At 39.5% G+C, this 24,738-nt stretch overlaps 1 protein-coding gene across 9 annotated transcripts in view; it reads left to right on the top strand.

Annotated features, from left to right (window-relative positions):
- ENPP2 (ectonucleotide pyrophosphatase/phosphodiesterase 2) overlaps positions 1-24,738 on the top strand; it is a 107,407-nt gene that overhangs the window by 76,528 nt on the left and 6,141 nt on the right. For 5 of the 9 annotated variants that reach the window (XM_028168191.2, XM_028168190.2, XM_057532385.1 and 2 more), the window contains 11 exons: positions 2,699-2,730; positions 3,441-3,568; positions 6,240-6,327; positions 6,492-6,579; positions 7,701-7,885; positions 10,763-10,814; positions 16,611-16,685; positions 18,012-18,148; positions 19,127-19,262; positions 19,951-20,028; positions 23,208-23,340. In XM_028168191.2, coding sequence (XP_028023992.1) covers positions 2,699-2,730; positions 3,441-3,568; positions 6,240-6,327; positions 6,492-6,579; positions 7,701-7,885; positions 10,763-10,814; positions 16,611-16,685; positions 18,012-18,148; positions 19,127-19,262; positions 19,951-20,028; positions 23,208-23,340 — 1,132 coding nt within the window. The remainder of the gene's footprint in view (positions 1-2,698; positions 2,731-3,440; positions 3,569-6,239; positions 6,328-6,491; positions 6,580-7,700; positions 7,886-10,762; positions 10,815-16,610; positions 16,686-18,011; positions 18,149-19,126; positions 19,263-19,950; positions 20,029-23,207; positions 23,341-24,738) is intronic. The other 4 variants (XM_007188818.2, XM_007188821.2, XM_007188816.2 and 1 more) reach the window with 3 other exon arrangements.

Genomic DNA, 24,738 nt, shown 5'->3' on the forward strand with positions numbered 1-24,738 from the left:
TCACTTCTGTTTTACACGTTTGGGTTATGATATGCCACTGACGAGAACTTTGATTTATGGGCTAAGATGTCTTACATGCTGCCCAGCCGCCTAGCTTTGGAGAAGTGTATAGTTTTATTGGAGGCATGCTGCATTTTGGGGAAGAAAAAAATCCTTTAGCATTTTTAGCCTTGGGAATAAGAAACCATTGGCACCAAGCATAAAGCTTTGGAAAATTAAGTTTTTCCCAAACGATGTTACTGAGTCAACAGAAATGGGAACTGTTCCAAGGTCAGCTCCAGGCAACGCTGTGAAATAAACAAAACGTTGGTGTCTCTGCCTTCTCTTTTCCATGCCTTTTCTATCCTCTGTGTCCTGTCTTCTCTGTTCACTTGAGCTAGGCAGGCCCTCGCCAGAGTGGCCTGCAGAGTCACTACGGTACCTCTTGGTTTAGTATGTGCATTCTAGGGCTTATGCAAGAAAGTTTTTGTCTATTCTGAAAGGTATTTCAAAACATCAGTAAAAGTAATGGGGAGGTTGTTTTAGGGGTGGAAGGAAAACTTGCCTAAGGCTAATGAAATGATAACTACCAATAATTAAATGTCTTGTATTTTAAAAAACATGCTCATACATTTTATGAGAGATGGGAGAGCGAGGTGTTTAAGAGCAAAAACAATGGTGGCAGGATGCGTGGGTTCAAATCTTTGCCAGCTGCTTCACTCTGTGACCTTAAGCTACTTAAGGCAAGCCACTTAAACACTCTGTGCCTTAGTCTTCTCATCTGTAACATAAGGATTGTTGGGAAGATTAAATGAGAGATTCTCTACATATCACTTAGATTAATGTTTAGCACATAGTCAAAGCTATATAAATGGTAGTTATGACGATGATATTTTCGTCACATCGCTCTTTCAGCCAGATGTACACACACCTTATTGAATCCTTCCAATGGCCTGTGTGTTAGGTATTATCATCTCCTCTTATAAACAGTGGCAATCAAGGCTCAGAGAGAGGTGAAGTAACTGGCTAAGAGGACGGCAGTTAGTGAGTGGCAGAGCGGGAATTTAAACCCAGATGCTTAACTGACTCTTAACCACTACCCTGTACTGGGGGCCTCCCCTGCTCTCTGGGAGCTGTTAGCATGAGAGGGCTGAGTATTTCAGAATTGAAGGATTGGTGTCCCACACATGGACTCAGGCATTTGTTATTTCCTAGAAGTTCTCTGGGATTTATCTGAGTACAAGACTGCCCTGTGCTATTTATTTTTCTTCATTATCGAAGAACATGAACTCATTCTGTTTGGTCCCTTTGAGGACTGTGGTTGATGAGGTCACTGAATGTAGAGGTTCAAAGCATGGCTTGCTCAGTCAGATTGCCAGCAGGGTCCCAGTGTGCATGTTCCCCTCTTCCCCCGCCTCCACCTTCTAAATGCCAGTTGGCTTAGTGAGGATTCTGGTGACACCTACATTCCAGCAGAGTAGTTGTGAATGACCAGAGAGACAGTGCCTGCAAAGCCCTTACAGAGACCGAACATGGTAGGGACACAATTTGGGTTAATTATTATTGCTACCATTATTACTTATTTGCTTGTCATTGAAAGATGCAACTAAATTTTAACCCCAATTTAAGTAGAAGGGAATCCACATTTTTTTATCTTCGAATTTCATAGCTTTAGAACTAAGATTCTGAACATTGTCTTTGAAGAGTGTATATTTATGCTGCAAGGCAAGCTTATTCATGCATTTGCAACAAACATGAACAAATATTTATTTATATTTATTAACAAATGTTTATTGAGTGCTTACCAGGCCCTGGGGATGCAGCAGGAAATGACAGAGACATGACCTGCTCTACTGATGTTTATATTCCAGGGACGGTTGCCTCATGACTGTCGGTATCTCTTCTGAACGCTGCTTTCCTTTTCTGCTGATTCTATAATGACATGCTGAAGCAAATTTTTGGAAAACAAAACAAAATCCAACCAACCTACAATCTCCTCTTTCTCCCCACACCCACCCCCCTAAAAGGGGACCTTCAGATAATATATTCCTGTCCACAGTTTATACACAGCCATCACTTACATAGTTTTGCTTTTAGCTAGTTCAGGGTATTGACTAAAATATCCTTTGTTTGCTGGTAGTGAAAATAAAGGAGGTGCATACATGTGTGTGTCTGCAGCTGGAAAGGGGCAACCACCTATGTAATTAGCCCTGTGATATTACTGAGGAAAACAATTCCCTTTAGAAAAAATAATGGATTCGAAGATTCATCTTAAAAGTGGATGATCGCTTGTTTGAAAGATCTGCAGATACATAGGAAGTTACATTAAAAGCCCCAAATGCCCAGTTTAGTTCCTGATGTTAAATTTCAAATACAGTCAATCCAGGTTCCAGAGGGACCATTTGGGAGAATTTTAAAAAAGCAATTTACCCAGCAATACCCTGGTGCTCTGGAAGGAGGAATTCCCTTCCGGAAAGGTTGACTTAGACCTAGCAGGGACATTTACCATAGGAATTGTTCCTCTCATTTAGATACATTTCACTTTACTGAAATTTTAAATATCCACACACAGTTTTACATATATTTTAAACAAAATCTAAAGTGATAGGTCTTCTATGAGAAAAAAAAAAAAAGAATTGAGTCTCTCGCTGCAAAAATGATTTCTCTCAGTGATTACTGTCAACTCTTTTGAAACCTTTCTCCTTCTCTCTTTGAACAGATGACCCTAAAGTCATTATTGCTAATCTCACGGTAAGTATTGCATGTCACCAGGCCTCTGCCCTTGGAGTAGCTTCCACACACTCTTCTCTTGTATTCAAGTCCCCTGTAGGGTGACAGGAATATTTTCCTCACTGCCCTGCCATCCTGTATATTTGTTTCCCTAAGAGCTTTCAAAACTTCTGGCCCATGGACAGCTGCAGGCTCCCTAATGGTCTTGGTAACCATACAAAATGAGCGTATTTGACCTTGCCATTGGGGCTGACAAGTATTCATTCATGATTAAACAGATCCTTACTCTTTCTGAACCAGATCTGCCCACCACCCTGTTCCATAGTTTTCCCATCCGGGATAGGGACCTTAAAGGCACATGAGACTGTAATCACATGGTCCTGAACATGCCTCCTCCTCCCTTCCCACCCCACCTCCCCGTCCCTTGATTCGAAGCATTTGGGAAAAAGCCTTGGAGTTTGAGTTGCTCTTCGTGATGGTCTCACGAGTCAGGAATGTATCTTAAAAATTTCTACCTCCCCTCTGATAACCTTCTATGTCTTCTTCAACATTATCTAATCCCCTTTGAATCTATTTGTTTTCAGCTTTTATCATTTGATAGGGGTAACAAATGCCATTTATTCAGTAATTAACCTTTCGTTTGACTTAAAACCTTCCTCTTTCTAGAGAGAATGTCTTGGACTTTTCTAGAAGACACTCCATCCAAAGTTCAATATCCATTTCTATTTCAGTGTAAGAAACCAGATCAGCACTTTAAGCCTTACATGAAACAGCACCTTCCCAAACGTTTGCACTATGCCAACAACAGGAGGATTGAGGACATCCATTTACTGGTGGACCGAAGATGGCACGTTGCAAGGTAACTTGGGGATAGGCTGTCCCTGATTCTCGTCTTCATAACCACCCCTTTGGCAGCTGGACTGCTTTAAGGTCCTTAGCCATTATGAAAAGAAATCTCAGTTGGAAATCTCATCATTTGCAAAGAGCTTGTGTGCTGGATAAACCACTAGCCCTGAGACAATACATCTCTGTGTTCCTGGTCTCAGCATCTTGGTGGCTCTTTGTAGCCTCTCAGTGCATCTTTGTGTGTTTGTCTCTCTGTTTTGTTTTTCAAATTTACATTCTAGTCTTATTACTTGAGTAAGTCAAACATATGCCTGGGACACTGCCTTACCACACTGGACAGGTCTGGCCTCCGCTGACGAGACTTAGCTTGTAGCGACATTTATAGAAGAGTTCAGAAAATGTTGTTAATCTTAAAACCTCTGTTACTGTAGGCGTGTTTTACATTGCCTTAAATATTTCAGATGTTTGCCTTGTTTTGAACTACAAAAGACTCTCCAATATGGAAGAGACTATTCCTTGCTCTTGAATCTGATGTACGACGTGTCTGGAAGCTCTAACCAGTTTCAAAGAGTTAATTACCCAAAGCTGAATCACTTTCACACAGATCTGGGAGCAGCCCTTTCCTACTCACTCTTTTTTTTTTTTGGCTGCGTTGGGTCTTTGTTGCTGCGCATGGGCCTTCCCTAGTTGAGACAAGCAGGGGCTACTCTTCGTTGCAGTGCGCGGGCTTCTCATTGCGGTGGCTTCTCTTGTTGCGGAGCACGGGCTCTAGGCGGGGTCTTCAGTAGTTGCAGCACACGGGCTCAGTATTTGCGGCATGGGCTCTAGGGCATGCAGACTTCAGTAGTTGTGGCTAGCAGGCTCTAGAGTGCAGGCTCAGTAGTTGTGGCGCACGGGTTTAGTTGCTCTGCGGCATGTGGGATCTTCCCGGACCAGGGATCGAACCCGTGTCCCCTGAACTGGCAGGCGGATTCTTAACCACTGTGCCACCAGGGAAGTCCCCCACTCACTCTTGCTCTGACTTTCTCCTTAAGAAAAGTGCTGAGACTCAGTCTTAATTAACTTAGTAATAATTGAACAACTACTAGATGTACTCTGGCTTGGTACTTGAATGAATTTACAAGAGAGAGAAGATAACAAGAAAATGTGTGTCCTCTAAGAGCTTGCATCAGTATGGAACATCTAGAGAGACACATGTGACAAATACACAAATATCCTACTGTAATTGTCAGGGGGTACATAGAGTTAAATATGTAGGATTGTGAAGAGATACGTATGTAAACTAGAAATTATTGAGATCATTTAGAACAGACATGGGGAGTCTTCAAGGAAAAGTTACAAAAATGTGACCAAAATGGCTTGGCTGAGTATGTCTGAGTATGGGATGGCTTGGAAGAGAGAGCAAATTTGTACCGTTTGTAGGTTTCGATGAAGAAAACTTGGGAGTTGAGTAGGAGTTAAGTAAAAGATGAAAATAGTTGAGCAAATTAGTGTAGACCAAAGCCAGGCATTTTAATTAGCAGTAAATCTTTTCAACTTATATCTTGCACTGTTGAGTTATTATATGCACATATCTTATTATCCCAAGCTGAAAGTACTTTTCCTAAGAGCAAAGACCCCAAAGTTTAATTTCTTTGTTTTCCCCCAAGCACTTTACTTCAGTGCAATGTACCTATAGGTACTTAGCAAATATTTGTCTTAATAAACATGAAAGTGTTTTGGAAAAGTGCTGCATGACTCTAAGCAAAAGGCATCTTTCTGTCCCAACAAGGAAGCTCAGATGCTTTTGATGTCTAGAGAGCAAGGTTTCCGTTTTCTATTTCTAAATAGAGGTACTGTCTAGGTGAGGCTTGGCTCTTGTTAGCTATGCCACTATTACATATGTTAAGCTTATGACTCAGTTATGTTCTCTAGTGGTATTACCAGGTAAATTTGTTGACAGGTAAATTTGTATGCAAACATTTTTATAGAATACAGATCTCCATTCATTGATTAAACATCACATATTTTTAAAGTGCCAACTGTGTGCTTAGCATGGAGCATAGTGATGGGTATGTAGAAATGAACCAGACAAACACGGCCCCAGAGTGGAGAGTCTTACAGTCCTGGAGCTAGTGAAGCACATAGGCAGACAGTTGAAGCTTTGTGGCAGCCCTGCATCGAGAGTCTATAGGTGACATTCTTCCAACAGCACTATTTTTAAATTAAGGTATGTGTGTTGTTGTTTTAGACATCATAATGCTATTGCATACTTAATATAGTATAGTGTAAATATACCTTTTCTATGCACTGGGAAAACAAAAACTTCATGTGACTCAGTTTACTGTGATGTTCTCTTTATTGTGGTGGTCTGGAATCGAACGTGCAGTATCTACAAGGTGTGTCTGTACCTGTGACCTCGTGCTTTGCAAGCACAAGGCATGAGGAGGGGACCAGGACTTCAGGTCCCAACTTGTCCTGGGCTGATTGTCAAAGCAAAAGCACTTGGGGCAAAAGAACAGCATCATGTTTTCTTCACCACAGGAATGATGCAATTACAATGAGAAGAATATACTTGTAAGATCCACTCCTTAGAGATATTTTTTGTGCACTGGTTGTTTTTGTTTTTTGTTTTTTTTTAAAATCAGAATGATTTCATGAGAAATCCTGACTGATTGTACAATTGTACAATTGTTTCACTCTAGGAAACCTTTGGATGTTTATAAGAAACCATCGGGAAAATGTTTTTTCCAGGGAGACCATGGATTTGATAACAAGGTCAACAGTATGCAGGTATGCTCCTGGAACTGTGAATCGAAGAGTGTTTTAGTGACTCCAAGAAGGGATGGGAATGGTGGTGTGAGTGAAGCTTGCAAAGCATTTAGAAATCGAGGAAGGGTTGCTACTAGATATTAGCAATGCCTAATTGTTTTGTTTGTTTTCTTTTCTTTTGGAAGACTGTTTTCGTAGGTTATGGCCCAACATTTAAGTACAAGACTAAAGTGCCTCCATTTGAAAACATTGAACTTTACAATGTCATGTGTGGTAAGTCACTTATTTCATCAAAACCAAGAAAACAATCTTGAGTTAACGTATGAACTTCTTTCAATGTCAGAGAAAGAAATGAGGTGTCTGTTTTCTGGGATCACCTCATCTTTTCACACACAAAAATTGTGGTAATTTGCCCATTGGTTCAAGAGACAGAATATCATCCCCTTCTAAGGCTTCTTTGTCTTCCGTCAACAGTTGACTAACGGGGAGTTTTCATAGTGTTGCTGTTGGCAGTCTCTGGCTGATCTAACATAGCATTACAGTTTGACACCAATGGTCAGAGGCTGGGTAAAGCAAGAGTTCGGCACAGAGCTTTCTCCCACCTCCATCTCTCCCATTGCAGTCCAGTTAAAATTTCGCCAGCTTGTATCCTGGCCAGCTATTTATGTACTCCTAATTATTTTTCTTCCTTGAGTTTCTAGTTGCTGAATGAGGACAACTTTTCCTATTTAGTAAGGGAGTGCCAGTCTGGTGGTTAGAGGGGGAGTCTGAAAGTCGGGTCTCCTGGGTTCTTTTCCCATCTTGGCTGCTGGCTCTCCCCTGCCCCACCTCTCAGCTTAGGCAAGTCACTGTATGCTCGCTTGGCAACCATTTCACTTGCTGTGAAATCAGCCTGTTCATTTCACAGCGGCACTTTAGGGCCCAAGGCCAAAACCTCTTCTTGTCCCCGTACTTCTGTGGAGTGCATGAGAGGGCAGACTAGAGGTTATTTATTGATTATAAGTCCCACTTCAAAATTCGGGATAAAAAGTCTCCTTAGACTCTTAGAGAAGCAGAAGGGCAAAGATACTGACGCTGATGGTCCTTGGGTTGTAACTATCACAGGCATAGGCAGTAGCTAAGTAAGGCCCTATTTCTTCACTCTCTCTTTTTGGACATGTCTCTCTTTATAATCAAGCAATGAACATACTATTTCAGAAAGTTGTTGCCAAGACATGATCAGGCAAGAATGATTTAGGAAGTAAGAAGCGAGCCTACAGTCTAAATTTGGTTTTATTCTATTCTAATTCGTGTTCCAAGTTTTCAGGCCCTTGGAAGGTGAATGGTTTTGACTCTCCCTATACCTCATCAAAAATATTTACAGAGTACCTGGATCTTTTCTTTCTTTTCATCAGATCTCCTGGGATTGAAACCAGCTCCTAATAATGGGACTCATGGAAGTTTGAACCATCTCCTGCGTACTAACACTTTCAGACCAACCATGCCAGAGGAAGTTACCAGACCCAATTACCCAGGGATTATGTACCTTCAGTCTGATTTTGACCTGGGCTGTACCTGTGATGATAAGGTAGAGCCAAAGGTAGAAATAATTTTTAATGTTTATCATGGAGGAGCCTATTGGGTGTAGAGCAGTGCCGTCCAATAGAACTTTCTGTGATGACATGAATGGTACATCTGTACTGTCCAGAATGGTAGTCACTGGTCAGGTGTAGCTTTTGAACACTTGGAACTAAGTTTTTAATTTCGTTTAGTGACTTTAAGTTTAAAGAGCCGTATGTGGCTCATGGCTACCATATTGGACAGCCCAGGGATAGATAATGAAGAACAAAAAGTAAAATTCATAATGCTATTCTGTGGAGTCACAATTCCCAACCGAAATGTTTTTTTTTTTCTTTTTTTTCTCAACCTGGATCACATGTCTATCAGTCATGGTCCCAATAAGAAACAGATGGCCCATGCAGAAGAGGTTTTTAAAGAAGGTTTAAAGGGATTGTTTCAATCACATTTAATGAGAAGACTATTTCAAAGGCTGGCAGGGTAGAGGGAAATCAATAAGGGATGCTGAAGTACCCTGGGGCTAATAGGGTACCAATCCTAGGTCTCAACAATAAAGGGAGGGAGCAGTTACTGGCACATGGAGAAAGAGCTATATAGGAAGGAACGACGGAATTTGGTAGATGGGTGCAGCAAACGCACTGCATCCTGGTAGAGGGGAAGCTGGGGGAGTAAATCCACCCCTCCCAATCCCCTGCTGGTACCTCTCATTGTTGGAGCCCAGCTGGAGGGCAAGCTCGCTCTTTGATGAGTCCCTAGAGATCAGTCTCCCAGGGCACAGAGCAGGGTAAGGAAGGGTGTGGCAGGGCGGGCGTTGGGGGTGCTGATAGGGACTACCCAGCACCTCGTGTTTGGACAGTTATTGAAACAAGCAAACTACACATGTTCAGTAATAATTTGCTTATTGAATTTTATATTGATCAAAGACCTTTTAGAGTTGCCCATCAGTGCTTCTGACAGGAAGATACAACCAGTGTTACCACTAACACTGGTTAGTGGTTGAGAGGGTTCCAACACAAAGCAAAGCAATTTTATTTTTGCATGTGTGGTTTTATTACAGGCAAATGTGTGATCTTTCTATTAGACCTCAGAAAATAATTTTCCTACTGGTCTATCCCCCTCCCCTACCATTTGCTACCTTCTAGGATTCCTAGGGGCCTAGGAGCCACAGTTTGGGAGGCCCACCATGGGAGGAAGTTTGCTCTTCTTCCCTACCTCCTTCCCTTTATGAATCCTTCTTACTTTAGCTCCTGATAAGAAATAACAGGGCTAATTAGTATAAAGTAGGTAATTCTAAGACCTCAGCTGGAGGAGTTGAGTTGCCAAAGTCAACAGGAAGTGGTCTTTGAAGTGAATTCTAGTTATATTTTTAGACGCATCTATTAACTGTATCTTGTTTTCTGAATTACCTTTCTTCTGTGAAGCAAGAAATAGTTTGGTTATTTTATCTTAAACCGTTTTAGAGGGACTCTAGATCATCTTTATTTTGTCAATGGGTTTCTCCAAAAGACTATTTTCCTTTTCTTAAAAAAAAAATACAGACATACTGAAAAGGTATAGAGATTAATAAAATGAATACTTCAATACACACATTGTGAGAAATAAAACATTACAGATCGAATGGAAGCTCCATGTGACATCCCACACCCCAATCCCACTTCCTTTCTACCCCAAAGGTAACTAATATCCTGAATATAGTGTATATAATTGCCATGTAGGCCTCTATACTTTCACTCCATACATATGTATCTCTTTTTTTTTTTTTTAAATTTACTTATTTATTTATTTATCTTTGGCTGCGTTGGGTCTCCGTTTCTGTGCGAGGGCCCTCCCCAGCCGCAGCGAGCGGGGGCCACTCCCCATCGCGGTGCGCGGGCCTCTCACCGTCGCGGCCTCTCTTCCTGCGGAGCACAGGCTCCAGACGCGCAGGCCCAGCAGCTGTGGCTCACGGGCCCAGCCGCTCCGCGGCATGTGGGATCCTCCCAGACCAGGGCTCGAACCCGCGCCCCCCGCACCGGCAGGCAGACTCCCAACCACTATGCCACCAGGGAAGCCCCATATGTATCTCTTAAATAATGTATTAACTAATTTTTAGTATATAGTTCCCTAAAATAACCTATAGGATAGCTTTGGATATTTTATATTTTTATGTAAATGCTGTTTTACTATATGTATCCTGCATTTATTTGTTCATCCTTGTATTTTTGAGATTTATGCATATTAATATGTGAAGTTTTAGCTCATTCATTTTTACCGCTAATAATTAATATTTAATTATATAATTATACCATCATGATTCTATTCATTTTCCTATTTGAGAACATTTGGTAATTTCCAATTGTTAGTTCTTCCAAACAATGCTGCAGTAGACATTACTGCAAATGTCTTTTTGTACACGTATGCTAGAGTGTCTCTAGAATATATAGTGGGAGATGGAGTTGCTGAGCCGTGACTTTTCAGAACTGCTGAGTCGTTATGTTTCAACTTTAGAAAAAGCAATTTCATAACTTGGTTTGGGAATCACTTTAGTGTACCTAGAGATTAATCCGAAATATTGAGGCAATATTCGAATTAATTTACATATATGCGCCCTAATCATTGTTGTTGACATGGGAGGTTGGTAACATGATTATCCACACTTTTAAGGAAAGGAAACAAAATCATGGAGAAATTAAATAACATATTCGTGACCATAGATCACTAGGAAGTGGAGCTTAAAATTTCATTTTGAGATAAAGTAGTAAAACTCTACAGAGTTTATGATATTGATGAAGTTTAGGATCCTGTTTTGAATTTAGCTGGGTACTAAGTAGAGAGAAGGGTGCTGGAAAGAAAAAACATTTCTGATTTGCTTTGTCTTCTCTTTTCTTTTTTTTCTTTTTTTTGGTTTTCACACATGAAGAACAAATTGGATGAACTCAACAAACGCCTTCATATAAAAGGGTCTACAGAAGGTAAGGAGTTGATGGAAAAAACAACCAGATAAGTTTTGTTTTCTAGCTTCCAAAAATTGGAGAAACTTCTTATTTACTTTATAGTGTAAGCACAATTTTTTTTTAAATTCGAATTTGGATTGCAAAGTGATTTTTATACCATCTGGCAAAAGGTATTGGTTTATTCTATGTACACAGGATGCCAGCTGTGTAATAAGTCAGAAAAGTTCCATTACCTTTTTTTCCCCTCAATAGCTTTTAAGCCCTCTGAAAAGCAGAGGGCTTAAATATACCATTGTGCATCTGATGGGTCATAAGTTAAGGTGCTGATGGGGACTCCAGTGAAGGGAATGGAAGTCACAATTATAAATGGTAACAGCTGGTACCTCTACTGAAGCTTACCGACCTGCAGAGTCAGTGTGTATGTTACGGGAAGGGATGCACAGAAGGAACCAAATCAGAAATCTCTCTTCAAAGAAGGATTATCTTGAGCTCTAACTCATTTTCTTATTTTATGTACAATAATAACCCTCCTGTATTAGTCAACTTTTGCAAACTTGTGATGAAAAAGAGAATCTCAGTGGTCTGTGCATTTCTTGTTCATATTTCAGGATGCTGACTATAGACCAAGTGTGACTCTGCCCCATGTGTACTTTTTATTCTGGAATCTAGGCTGAAGGAGCAGCTAGCTGAGACATGCCCTTCTCGTGGCAGAGGGAAAAGAGGAATGGCAGAACCAGGCAATGGGTCTCAACTCTGCTGCTTTGATGAGGCATCTGTCACTTCCATTCCCAGTTCATTGGTGAAAATAGGGCACATGAAACCAGTGGAGTAGGGAAGTATATTCTTTCCACAAGGACACTGTCCTACAAGTCACTTGGCAATGGGTAGAAGTACATAATCCTTTACAAAAGAGCAGTAAATAATTAGGAACAATAATGCAATCTACCACATAAGCTCTTCCTTCTGGTTTTGAAATCCCAGGAAAATTAGAAGAGATTAGAAGAAGAGGGAAAGGCTCCTACACAGGTTACTACAGCAGATGGGATAGCATCTTGTAACAGCAAGGGAATGACCAAAAGTGTATTAAAAAGAAGACAGAAATCAAGCACAGCAGCCCAAGTCACGCAGTAAAGATGCACGTAGTCAAATTCTCTTGAGAACATTACTTGAGTTATTAGCTTACATATGGTTCTATTTATCATACGTGCCATTTCCAATCTGATTAAGTAAAGGTTGAGGAAACCAGCGGAATATTTTATTTACTTGACTTATTTCCCCTCTTTATAAAGATCTTCATGTTTTTTCTTCTTCTCTTTCTGCATCACCACCCTCCCTCTTCTCTCTTTGATGATAGAACACACAGACTCTTTGGCATGTAATTGGATGAACACGGCTTTCGAGATAGGACTTAGTTGATGGAAGGTACACAAATCCTTCACAAATCTAGAAGTGATTTGAAATGTTTGACATTGAACGTCTAGTGGACTGCGGTGTCATTAGAATTGGAAAAATTACAATGCTGCCAGGATCAAGGAGTATGGAGTCTCATGATTTGAGTTTTTCAAATATTCACTCACCAAGGCAGAGAAATATTACTGAGATGTTTCTCTTCTAAAAGTCACTAATGAAATAGTTAATTATGATAACTTTGAATGGACTCTAATGTTTTTGCTGATTCAAGCTCTGACTATTCATGGTCCTAAAACATTTCCATCTGGGAAAAAAAATCTTTCATTTAGTTTTTTCGTGGCAGTGTGCTCATAGGACAAAACCAGTCCCACAAGTCAGCATAAGCAGTGGCCTCAAACTTCTGAGCATGAAAATAAGAGGCATCTTCCAGGTGAATCACTGACTCTCAGGGCTGGAAAGAGCCATAGTTATTGACCTCACCGCTCCATTGCTCTGCTCAGAGGTCAATTATGTGTCTTATCTCTAGATGATTTTATGTCACTGAGGCTTAAAGTTTATATACTTTCATGGAAATGGACCCTCATGTGTATTTGTTGAGCGCCTACCCTGGGCTGGGAGCTGATTTCTCTGAGACATCTGGTTCTGTCAGCTGTGTCACCAATAGTTTCCAGCATGTGACTTCACAACGGTGACATAAAATGTTAGGGGAGGATCATGGTAGCACACCTTCTTGGTCTGCTCATGGCCTAATGGGACAGTCTCTAATGATACAAGAGAGACTTTATTTATTTTTATTATAATTAACAGTTTAATATTCAATAGACTTTTGGTAAAGTTGTTTAAGTTTATACAGCACTGTTTTGTATGTGTGCACAATCATGGCTATTTGCAATTGCCAATAACTGAGTGATACAAGATAGACTTTAAAACTATTACATGAAATTCAAATAATTATATACCATTGTCTTATTATGTGCAAAGCATTTGCTCGTTTAGATTCTAGGATATGGGTAAGCCTCGGTGTTCTCTCTCCTGTCTCTTTCTCTCTCTCTCTGTCTCTTGGTGTCTGTCTCCTTAAGGGTCTTGTCTCAGTCATTTCTTCAACTGCAAAGTGACATTTTCTTGGTCTGAGTTCTTTCAGGCCTTTATGGTGTGTCCTGGGTCATAAGTCTAGTCCCCCACTGGAAATAGTCAATGTCTGCTCTGCTGGAGTAGAACCTCGTGAATTCGAGGTGCTGTGTGTGTTATGCTCAGAGTAATCATTTCCCCCTTCTGGCTATCTCTAATATATATTGAGGCTTTTAAACCATTTTGTAGACCTCAAGTTGTATACAAATGTAAAGTTGTATTATTTTCCTGCCTAGTTTTTTAAAAAAATACACCTATAGGTAGCTGATTTTTTCAGAATAAACCACAGGCCCTGCCCATTCCATTTGTAACATTCATATGTAACTGTTTTAATGTCATGTGACATAAAACCACTCATACATCTGTACCAAACACACATGTAAAAGCTATGCATTCCAACAGTGAAACAACCCAGGGTAAATTTGAGGTAACAAAACAGTGGTATATTAAATTAATCTTAGGCTATTATAAGATTTAGTATTATAAATACTAAACTTGCAGAATTAAGTCCTTTACTAAAATGAAGAGGAAGAATAAATATGAGCTTCAAAAATTGTGATCTAAAATGCTTGCTAAAGCTTTAATATTTCTACATTTGTAGTGAATTCCGGATCTTAATTGCATGGCTGCTTTTCTGGATCACATGTATGTAATGTCTTGGCAAACTTATTGAATTTTCATTTTGTAATCCATGAATCAATGGATAAATGAATGAATGAAATGGAAATATTTAAATTTCTCACAGCAAGCAATTCTGGCACTAGAGCCAGGTGTAATTTTTACTGTAAGAATAATTGCACTATTTGTTTTCACTTTAGTCTTTTCTCTACTAACGTTGCTAAACCATGTTTTGTATTTTCTTAGTCAGGTCGGCATTCACTATCATCTTTGTGAGAAAGGGAATTAAACATCATTTTAACACCTGTGTGTTTGGCTCCTTATCACACACCATGAGAAATTAGTTTGGTTAGAAAAACGACTTAAACACTAGTAATTCTTGTTAACTTTAAAGCAGTCCTGAATAGCTAGAGAGGGAATATTAGGCAGGTCATACCTAGAAAGCCAGTTCTTGAAAGTCATAAAGAACAGTATTTTTTAAAAATAAAACATTTATTTATCCACATAGATATTTGGCATTGTTGGAGGTAGAGATACAATGGTAAACAAAATAGATAAAATCTGTGTCCTCATTAAGTTATTATTTTATTGTGAGATTTAGCCAGTTGATGAATTACAGCGTAGTGTTTTAAGGGTTGAGGTAAGAAAGAACAGGACCCTACCAGAGGCATCAAATCTAATCCCAGAGGAGGTTGACATGGCACTAAATGCTAGTAGACACTTCTAAGGCAAAGGAAGAGAAAGGATGTAGGAAAAGGAAAGACCTTGGGTAGAGATTTTGTGGTAAAATGTAAGAGTATATTATTGTGGGAGTAGATGTTTAAAACAAAAACAAAAAAGAGGAGAGATTTTCATGTGGCTCTCAAGTCAGCCAGCTAATCTGTGGGAATATGAATCAGGAAGCTGAAGAGGGAAAAGAAACACACACTCAAGTCTGGATGACCAAGTTTTGGAAGACAAAAAGAATGAGCGCTGGGGAAGTCCACACCACTTAAAAAGATTTGCCTCACAGTATTTTGCCAACGTGGTATCTGGAGGAGAACCGTGGCATGTACCAAAAATGCCAGCCACTATTGTAAACAGGGAACTGGGGTGTGGAATGGAGGCTCTGTCTGGAATTTCATGGAGTAGGAACCCAGCCTGGGAAGACACAAGCTATACTAGATCCGTATCAAGAAATCACGAGGAACATATTTCAAAAGCAGAAGCTTGCAGGCTCATCTCCAGGGTGGCTGGTCTCTAGATGAAGCACTTATGTGTCCAAAGACTGAGCTTCAAGTACACTTTTGTGGCTCAACAAGGGACTTTTTGCTAAACAGAAATGCAATGGGTGACTTGTCTAAGATGTCATATGGGGTAGCAGGCTGTGACCAAGAACGTGTGATTGTTTGATACCCTGATAAACTGAAAAAGGGAAATCTAAATTTTGTTTCTGGACCTTAAAGTGTTTCTTACTGCAAAGATGATTTCACCTCTTTCTTAGATGAAACTATTATGCAACAGGAAGACCCAAGTAGATTCTTTGGGTCAGTTGGGGAACTTGGTTGGATATTAGGAGACTGCCAAAGCCACTACATTTTTTTTCTTCATGTCATACATGCTCAGTTAACAATTGAGAAAAAGTTAGTCAGATAATGATATATTTGGGGTCCAACTGTGTGCCAAAAACTGCAGTTGTGCATATCTTGGGAGCTATGACACCCACATTTCAAAAGAAAATTGAGTTTCTACATGCAGAGCAGAAGCATGAGTAGAGATGGAGAAGCTTAACTGGAGAAATCGTTCAGGAGAAAGTGACTCTTAAGATGTCTCTTCCCCTCTTGTCCTTTTCTCCCTCTCCTCCCCATGTCTCTTTCATGGGATCTGAACTATGTGACCATATTATCTGTCATCCCCTTTTGAAGGTGAGAAGGACAATTATGCCAGGGCAACAGGCATAAATGGGATGTGGGGTGACTCTGGCTTAGCTTCATAAGTTCTGTAAGGACCGTACTGATGCCACCTCATCCCCATCTGTGGCATGCTTCATGCTCTGTGTTCCTGTTCCACTATGTAGATATCTCTGATATAGTGAGCAGCATATTGCATTTGAGTTATTTATGCCATGTTTGTCTCTCCCATTGAACTGTGAGCTTCTTGAGGGTAAGAGCTCTATCTTAATTGTCTTTACCAAGTATCTCTATTCCATAGCCCAAGGCCTGGCACAAAGAAGGTACTCAGTATATGTTTGATGAGGGGGGAATACATTAATGAAAAATTTGGAGGGAGATAAGTGACAGGACTGGTGGAGAAGTTATTCCCAGTAGAGAAAAGGAGTCATATATATATATAATAGCATAGAGTTGTTGACAATGATTATGAGCAGTATTGCAAATCAATCAGCCTTCATGGAATGGAGTGCTATGTTGAGGAATGGTGAGAAATAAGGAGGAATCAGAGTTGGTGGAGTCTATAGATTGTCTAAGAGTGTTGATTGATGGCTGCTCTAAATGTTGCATAGAGGAATATGGCTGCTCTTTTGTTGTCCTCTTAATGGGATAGATTGGATAATATGCCAGGTTTGCATTTGAGCATGGAGGAATGTGTTGGGTAAGCATTAAAACTTGAATGATAAAAAGAGAATAGCTTCTCAAAGAATCTTGATACTTCTGCTTCCAGCTGAAACCAGGAAATTCAGAGGCAGCAAAAATGAAATCAAGGAAAACGTTAATGGAAATTTTGAACCTAGAAAAGGTTTGGTTTGAGTTTTGAAGGAAAGTCTGACCTGGTAAACTGCCCCCAAGTACTACTGTTATGATTTGCTGGCTTTTTATTTGTTCATTATATTTCATTTATCTGATATTAGCATATTATGTTCTAATTCTTAGGGGTGGGTCCCCAAATTTGGCAGCTTTACCAAGACTTCTACATTTACTGCAATGCTGACAAAGCCCAACTACCCAGAACAGGCTTGTGCTGTTAACAGTGTGGGCTGTTTTGCCTCAAATCAGCAGTTCTACTTGGGAGGGTCTTGCAAAGTAATCTACAAAGGGTTTTCTCTGTTACTTGTGTAGAATGGTAATACTTTAATTAAAGCAACATGTATACATAATTTAATAAGTGATTGCCAGAACTGACTTTTTTCTAATAGAAATAATAGTAAAAAAAATTTTTTTGATTATCACTTAGGGGATCGTGAATTGCCAAAGCCTCAGTCTCTAAATATTCTGGTCTGCAGGACCCCAATTTCTATGAATCTATGGCAGTTCTGACTTTAGCCTGTCTAAAATGGGCAGATCAAGCTTGAGGCATTTATTGTGGGTGTAGAATGAAGGTTTGCACATTAATCTCCCATGTCTTCTTCTTAGAAGAATAAAGTTTCAAACCTTTATTTTTTCCTAAGAGGAGAGCTTTCTCTTAGGGGTCTGAATCTACATTCTGGGGTCTTAACTGAGTTCTTTGGTAACCGATGACCTCCCTTTTGTATTTAAAGGACCCCCTTGAATGCCACTTATTTTATCTATACATGTTCCTTTAAGTTCTTACCTAAAGAGTTTTCCTCCATGTCACAAAGCTACTTACTTTAAATGCTCATTAGTACTCACTTTTTATGCTGAAATAATACATATTTGAGTTGCAGTTTACAAATAATGATCAAAGAGTACCTTCCTCTTAATTAAATCATTGGTTAATTTGATGAGCCTTTCCAGGGTCAAATGAATTAATTCTATAAAATCTAATTGTCTTGACTTCCCATTCAGCTGAATCATTTCAAAATTTAATAAATAATTTTCTTTCCCATACAGATTGAAATTCTTTATAACTGGAAAAAAACCATTAAAATAAATATGGTATTTACATTACAGTTTTGATATCTGTAAGCCTTGACCCACGCTTAGGTGATCAAATAAACCACAGAAGTGTTAGGAAAACTAACCTGATTAAATTAAAGAGAAGGAACTACATTATTAATAAGTAAGCAAGCAAATTGTGGACAATTTGACTCCCTTCCAATATTTCTTTAACATTTGATGTACAGTTTAATACATGTTTAAGACACTTTATTTTTTTCTTTCCTAGAGAGACACCTCCTCTATGGACGGCCTGCAGTGCTTTATCGGACTAGATATGATATCTTATATCACACTGACTTTGAAAGCAGTTATAGTGAAATATTCCTAATGCCACTCTGGACATCGTACACTGTTTCCAAACAGGTCATTGAGAAAACTGGGTTTCATGTTCTTCATGTCATTACGCTCCTTGCCTTAATATAATGATTGTTTGCGGAACAGAATTGTCTTAGAAAAGATTTTAAGTTTTCCTGATGAAAGAAATCCTATATTGGATCTGTTGTAAAATATTTTGAATTAGACTTTCTGCAATGTTCTAAAAACTTCATGGTAATAGGTGAAATAGCATAGCATACTAATTCTTTTAGTTTTTTTTACTCTGCTTGTCATGGCCCACTAGCTACAGAAGCCACCAGTATCTGGCCATTTGTTTTAATAGACTTTACTTTCTAGAGCAGTTTTAGGTTCACAGCAAAACTGAATGGAAGGGACAGAAATTTCCCATATACCCACGGCTCCACACATGTATAGCCTGCCCCACTATCAACATCCTGTTCTTTTTTAATGAAGGTTTTATGTTGGGGTTTCAGTTTTGGTAAAGATGAGGTAGGAAAGTTTATATCAGGAATTAGAAAAATTCATTTGGCAGTTGAAGTATGTTTTTAAACTCTGAATACAAATGACTACTTCTACTGCCCCAAACACAGCTTCTTATTAATTTGTACTCAGGCACATACAATACATATATAGTCTTTTTTTAAAAAATAGGAGATATGTCTATATTATTTCTCAGAATATTATTTTTTAAGCTGTCTTCTGTGGAATCTCATTCATTATATCAACAGTGAGATTTCTGCCTTACGTATTATTGTTTTACCTAAGACTGATAACAGAGTCCTGCTACTAAAAAAATAAGAGTTAAAAAATTACTAGCTTAGTGCATTTAAAACTGAGGTCCTTAAAAAAGAAAAAAGAGTCAATATCAGAATATGAGCTATAGTGAAAGCTAATGGGGTTTTGATTCTGGCTGTTTGGAACCAAACAATCTGGCTTCAGTATTTCCCTGTTGGTTTGGTGTTGTCTCTGCCATGGCATTGCTGACTACCTGTGACTACCATACAGGCTGAGGTCTCTGGCATCCCTGAACACCTGACCAATTGCGTCCGGCCTGATGTCCGTGTTTCTCCGAGTTTCAGTCAGAGCTGTTTGGCCTACAAAAATGATAAACAGATGTCATATGGATTCCTCTTTCCTCCTTGTAAGTTACAGAATAGCAGGATCTGACCATTCTAGAGGGATGTTATTTTGTGGAGTCTGGCGTGTGCAACTTGGTATTTAGGATTTCAGTGGTTTTTAGGTTTTCTAAAAAACCTAAAAACCAGAGGGGCGCTCAAGAGATTGAGGAGATGAACTTCTCTGGGAGCCTTCCAAAAGCAGCCAGAAAAGAGACCAGCTTTCAAAACTCCTATTCCCGGGGAATTCTAAAATGCAAGGGAATATTCTGTGTGTCACCTGACATCATTAAATGAGCATCTGAAAGTGAAATAGGAAATTATTGACATAAATCTTTTAAATAATACTATAGAGGTGATCTCTTAAGAATACATGAAGCCCTTTAATTCTCTCTCATTACCTTGATGACATTTTTTTTAAAGTCCAAATTATGGTAGTAAAATCAAGGAATTCTTTTACAAAATACTTAGTAGACCCAAGACTAAGTAGGAAGAAAAAGAATCATAAAAGTTTTTTTAAGGAGGACTTTTGAGTGAAGAAAAGAGATTGAGTGGGAAGGGAAGTAGGAAATGATATATAAAGAATGGGATAAGTAGGAATAAAAGAGTAGATCCATGCATTTCATGCTGTTTGGACCATTTTAGAAGATTTCTTTTTTTTATTGATGTCGATTTTATTATGTAATGGGCACTATTTGTTTTCCCAATGTTTAGATCTGAGCTCTTTACCAGAAGCTAAATATGATGCATTCCTTGTAACCAATATGGTTCCAATGTATCCTGCTTTCAAACGTAAGTCTAATATTTACCTAGTAGAATATTATTTGTGGAAAGAAATGTTTCTAAATTTACCACTTACCTTTCCTACCTCTCTATTCATTTTAATAATAATAATACCTTTCATGTGTTTAGCCTTTATAATTTTTGAAGAACTTTAATGTAAATTCTCTACTGCTAAGCCAAAATATGAATCTGTGAGGGAGCTTGGTAGGTTTTTTTTATCCCTTGTTTATAATTAAGAAATTGAAGTCACAAGAAGTGACCCAGGTCATGAATGGCAGAAGCTGAGCTAAACCAAGTTTGTGCTTTCCTTCTAATCCAGTGTTCTCCCTATTTCAATGCTCAGTGGTTTAAAAGAGTCTTCTCTGTATTTTGGAGGCTACCTGACATTTAACAGCATCTGTATTTATTTATGGAACGTTACAGTAAAAGCCACTAACACCTTCTTCCTTTAGGGGGATGGTGACGTATTCTGAATATTGACCCTGAAAACCAGCAAGAGCTTAAAAGGTGTTCTGAATCATCAGAGAATTAAGTTCAGTTGGTTTTAGGGCTGTGCAAATTATATACACTCATAATTTCTTTGTATATGACATAAATATTTGTGGATGATAGTGATGAAATGAATGGTATAGGCACAGTGAGCCCCAGCCCCAAAACTGAGTTCTGGTCTCTGGAGTGTGAACACTGGCTATGTGATCATAGAAATGCCATTTAGCCTCTCATTTATAAAATTATGAGATTTGATTGCATGACTTCTATGGCTTATGTGGATTTGTAACTTAACTGTCCAATGACAGAAACAATCCATTTCCTATTTCTGCTAACAAAGAATTCATTCATTTGCCCATCCATCCATCTTCCATCCATCCATGCATCCCTCCATCCATCCAACCATCCATGTATTCAAAGACAGAGAAAGCATTATAGAGCAGCTTTGACCTCCCTTTAGTTTATTTACAGTGAGCGGACATATATGCTTATAGGAAAGGTAGGAAAAGGAAACACTTCTACATAACTCCACTTTCTAAAGGAGTATTGGGCTGTGTTACATGACTCTCAGGGCTGAAATAAAGTCTTAAAATAGGACACGAGATGGTGGAATGTCATCTACAGGGCTGGGCCTCCTCAACTTGACATTGGTGAAATGGCCAACATGGTTTAGAGAAAAAAAAAATGTTTATTTGATGTCCTAAGCTAGTAAATAAAGGCTTATTCAAAGGTAGAATCTCTTGCATATGAGTGAAAAATTAAAGTATGCTTTTAAAAGGGGGTTTCCTGGTTTCTTCTCAGCCCCAGTTGAGAAATGTTTCACAAACCCACGTAGATCCATTTGTTCTAATATTACATGGAATGCAGCTTCATTGAATTTCCACAAATCAGGGTTTCCTGGATTTCTTTATCCTTTACTGATGCCTTTTTGACCAAGCAGCAATAAAGGAAGCACACGGTACCACCCTGAGGCTGGTGTGGCCAAAGGCCTTTCACAGAGGGCCCGCTGTTCTTCTTCACTAGGGGAATGGTGTTTTTCACATGCCACATTTCTGCGGGTTTGGCCTTTTGACTGTTCTCATTGTTATTTCTTTCCCTCTATGCCTCTCCAATTTTTATGCTTAAGTTAACATTTGAACTTCTTCCCCACTGTCCTCCTTTCTTTATTGCAAATAATTATCCATGGTATTTTGGCTCTGGTGGGCTGCTCTGTCTTTCTCATTTCGAATAGAGAATCAGCAGTTGAAGCACCATGGGAAAAATGCCCAAGCATTTTTTAATAAGGGGAGGTAAGAAATGATAACAGCCTGAACCTCAAAACCCCCATGTAGAATAGAGCATGGTAAGTTAAATCTAACATGTTAGAGCCAACTTCTTTGGTTTGCCTTTCCTGTCCTCTTCTGTTATTCCCTTCTTTTGCCTTTTCCCTTTTCCATTCTGCCCCTCTCCTTCCCCTGTGATTGACCATCGTGTAAATTGGAGCTAGCGAGGTCAAGGAAATCTTCTCTAGAGGATGACCGTGAAAGTGAGAAATGAATAGTGGAGGAGAAACAAGGCATGACTAGTCAGGGGACGTGTTTTCCAGATAAAGGGAAAAGCATATGCAAAATCTTACTCGGAAACAAGTTTAGCGAGTAGGGGGACAGGAAGAAAGGCATGTACCTGAGGGGGAAAGGAATAGGAAGAAAAGTCATGGAGGGAGGCAAGGGCCATGGTGGAAAGTTGGGATTTTATTCTAATTACGGTGAGAAATCATCTAGAGTGTTAGAGATGGGTGTTGCGGAAATGTGATACAATCTGATTTATAGTGTAAAAGGATCCATCTGGCTACTCTAGAGAGAATGGGCTACAGAGAAGGAAGAGTTTCTCCCAAGGTGCCAAGTAGTCTTTTGTGGTAGTTCATTGCAAAGAGCATAGTGACTTAGACCAGGGTGGATGCAGTGAAAATTGTGAGGAGTGGTCAGATTTGGAAGATTGGGATGTATTTTGGAGGTAGCACTAACAGGACTTGTTCACATGCACACGAAGTAAGGAGAGAAGTCAGGGATGAATCCTAAGATTTTGACCTGAACATCGGGGTGAGTGTGAGTGCCACTGGCTATGATGGAGAAGCCAAGAGTTGGAGCAGGAGTGGAAGAAAAATCAAGAATTCTGTTTGGATAATTTTTTGTTAGATATGATTATTAGGTATTCAAATGCACCATGAGATGGCTGGTTGGATAACATGTCTGGAGTTGCCTGGAAAGGTTAGGGCTAGAGACATAAACTTGGGAATTAGCCTATCTATGATGTATGAAAGAAGAGAAAGTAGATTAAAGCCTTTTTCAATTTCCCACAAACACCATACTTCCCCTGTTGCACATACTATTTTCTCTGCCTGGAATGTTGTCTCCACCTCTTTGCCTCAGAAACACCCACTTGTCCTTCAGATCTCAGCCTAGTAACCACTTCACCTGCAAATCCTTCCCTGACTGGTTGGGCTATGTTAAACTCCTCTACCATTGTCTCCATATCTTTCTCTTGGCCGGTTCATAAATGACACACCCACAGCTAATGCTTTAGGATGGATTGCTCTTAAGAATCACAACAGCTCTACTGTCTCTTGGCTTGTGACATTTGGCTTGTTTAATGCATCCGAGAGAGAATTTGGCCAAAGCAAGGAGTTTTGTTCACGGAGAACTGATTTTGTTTTTGTACAGGAGTCTGGAATTATTTCCAAAGAGTTCTGGTGAAGAAATATGCTTCAGAAAGAAATGGAGTTAATGTGATAAGTGGACCAATTTTTGACTATGACTACGATGGCTTACATGACACACAAGACAAAATCAAACAGTAAGCTTTTCATTTCCACGCAACGTGTGCTTTTAAATTCCAAGATCTCACTCAAGAATATTTTTCAAATATTCACATACTAGAGAAGAGCTGGTACCTCTTAAACCTGTTGCTCTTTGAATCTCCTTGTGATTTCTTCAGTTCTTTTGGACCTGTGATTAAATGAGGCATTGGTGGTTGGAAAGGAATTAGGATTTGTGGTAAATAAATGCACTTTTCATTTTCATGAAAGAAAATGTATCAAAAGATTAGAAATTGTTTTAACTTTATTCTTCAACAACTCTTTAGTGGGAAGATGATAATTTTCACTTGTGTTCACTATTTGGGGGGGACTTTTAGAATTCCTTAGGTTTTCTGAGTCAGTACATTTCAATAGGAAATTACATATAAACTTTGGTCAAATCTCATTTCTATCCTTCTCTGTGGTGCTATTAGGGATATAAAAGGATGAGGCATACTCTGTTCATAAGGAACTTACAGTCTGGTGGAGAAAGTAAGAAGATATAAATACAACAAATTCATAATAGGTCATCATTTAATTTTTTTTTTTTAAGGAGCTGATATACCTAATATTTGAAGAACTCTTTTTTTAAATTTTTTTTATTTTATTTTTGGCTGCGTTGGGTCTTCGTTGCTGCATGCAGGCTTTCTCTAGTTGTGGCAAGCGGGAGCTACTCTTCGTTTCGGTGTGAGGGCTTCTCATTGTGGTGCCTTCTCTTGTTGCAGAGCACGGGCTCTAGGCACGCGGGCTTCAGTAGTTGTGGGTCGCGGGCTCAGTAGTTGTGGCTTGCAGGCTCTAGAGCGCAGGCTCAGTAGTTGTGGTGCACGGGCTTAGTTGCTCTGCGGCATGTGGGATCTTCCCGGACCAGGGCTCCAACCCGTGTCCCCTGCATTGGCACGCGGATTCTTAACCACTGCGCCACCAGGGAAGCCCTCTTCATTTAATTTTTTTTTTTTAATTTGAAATGCATCCTCTTTATTTATTTATTTATTTATTTATTTTATGGCTGTGTTGAGTCTTCGTTTCTGTGTGAGGGCTTTCTCTAGTTGTGGCAAGTGGGGGCCACTCTTCATCGCGGTGCGCGGGCCTCTCACTATCGTGGCCTCTCTTGTTGCAGAGCACAGGCTCCAGACATGCAGGCTCAGTAATTGTGGCTCACGGGCTTAGTTGCTCCGCAGCATGTGGGATCCTCCCAGACCAGGGCTCGAACCCATGTCCCCTGCATTAGCAGGCAGATTCTCAACCACTGCGCCACCAGGGAAGCCCTCTTCATTTAATTTTATACATGCATGAAACAATTAGAGAGCAACACAAAATATGAGAGGGTTTCATTGTGATTGACAGACAGACACAAAATGCTAATTTTTTTCATATATATAACTAATAAAATAGGTGTT

The sequence above is a fragment of the Balaenoptera acutorostrata genome, chromosome 17 (genome assembly GCF_949987535.1).
Source record: "Balaenoptera acutorostrata chromosome 17, mBalAcu1.1, whole genome shotgun sequence".
Lineage (NCBI taxonomy): Eukaryota > Metazoa > Chordata > Mammalia > Artiodactyla > Balaenopteridae > Balaenoptera > Balaenoptera acutorostrata.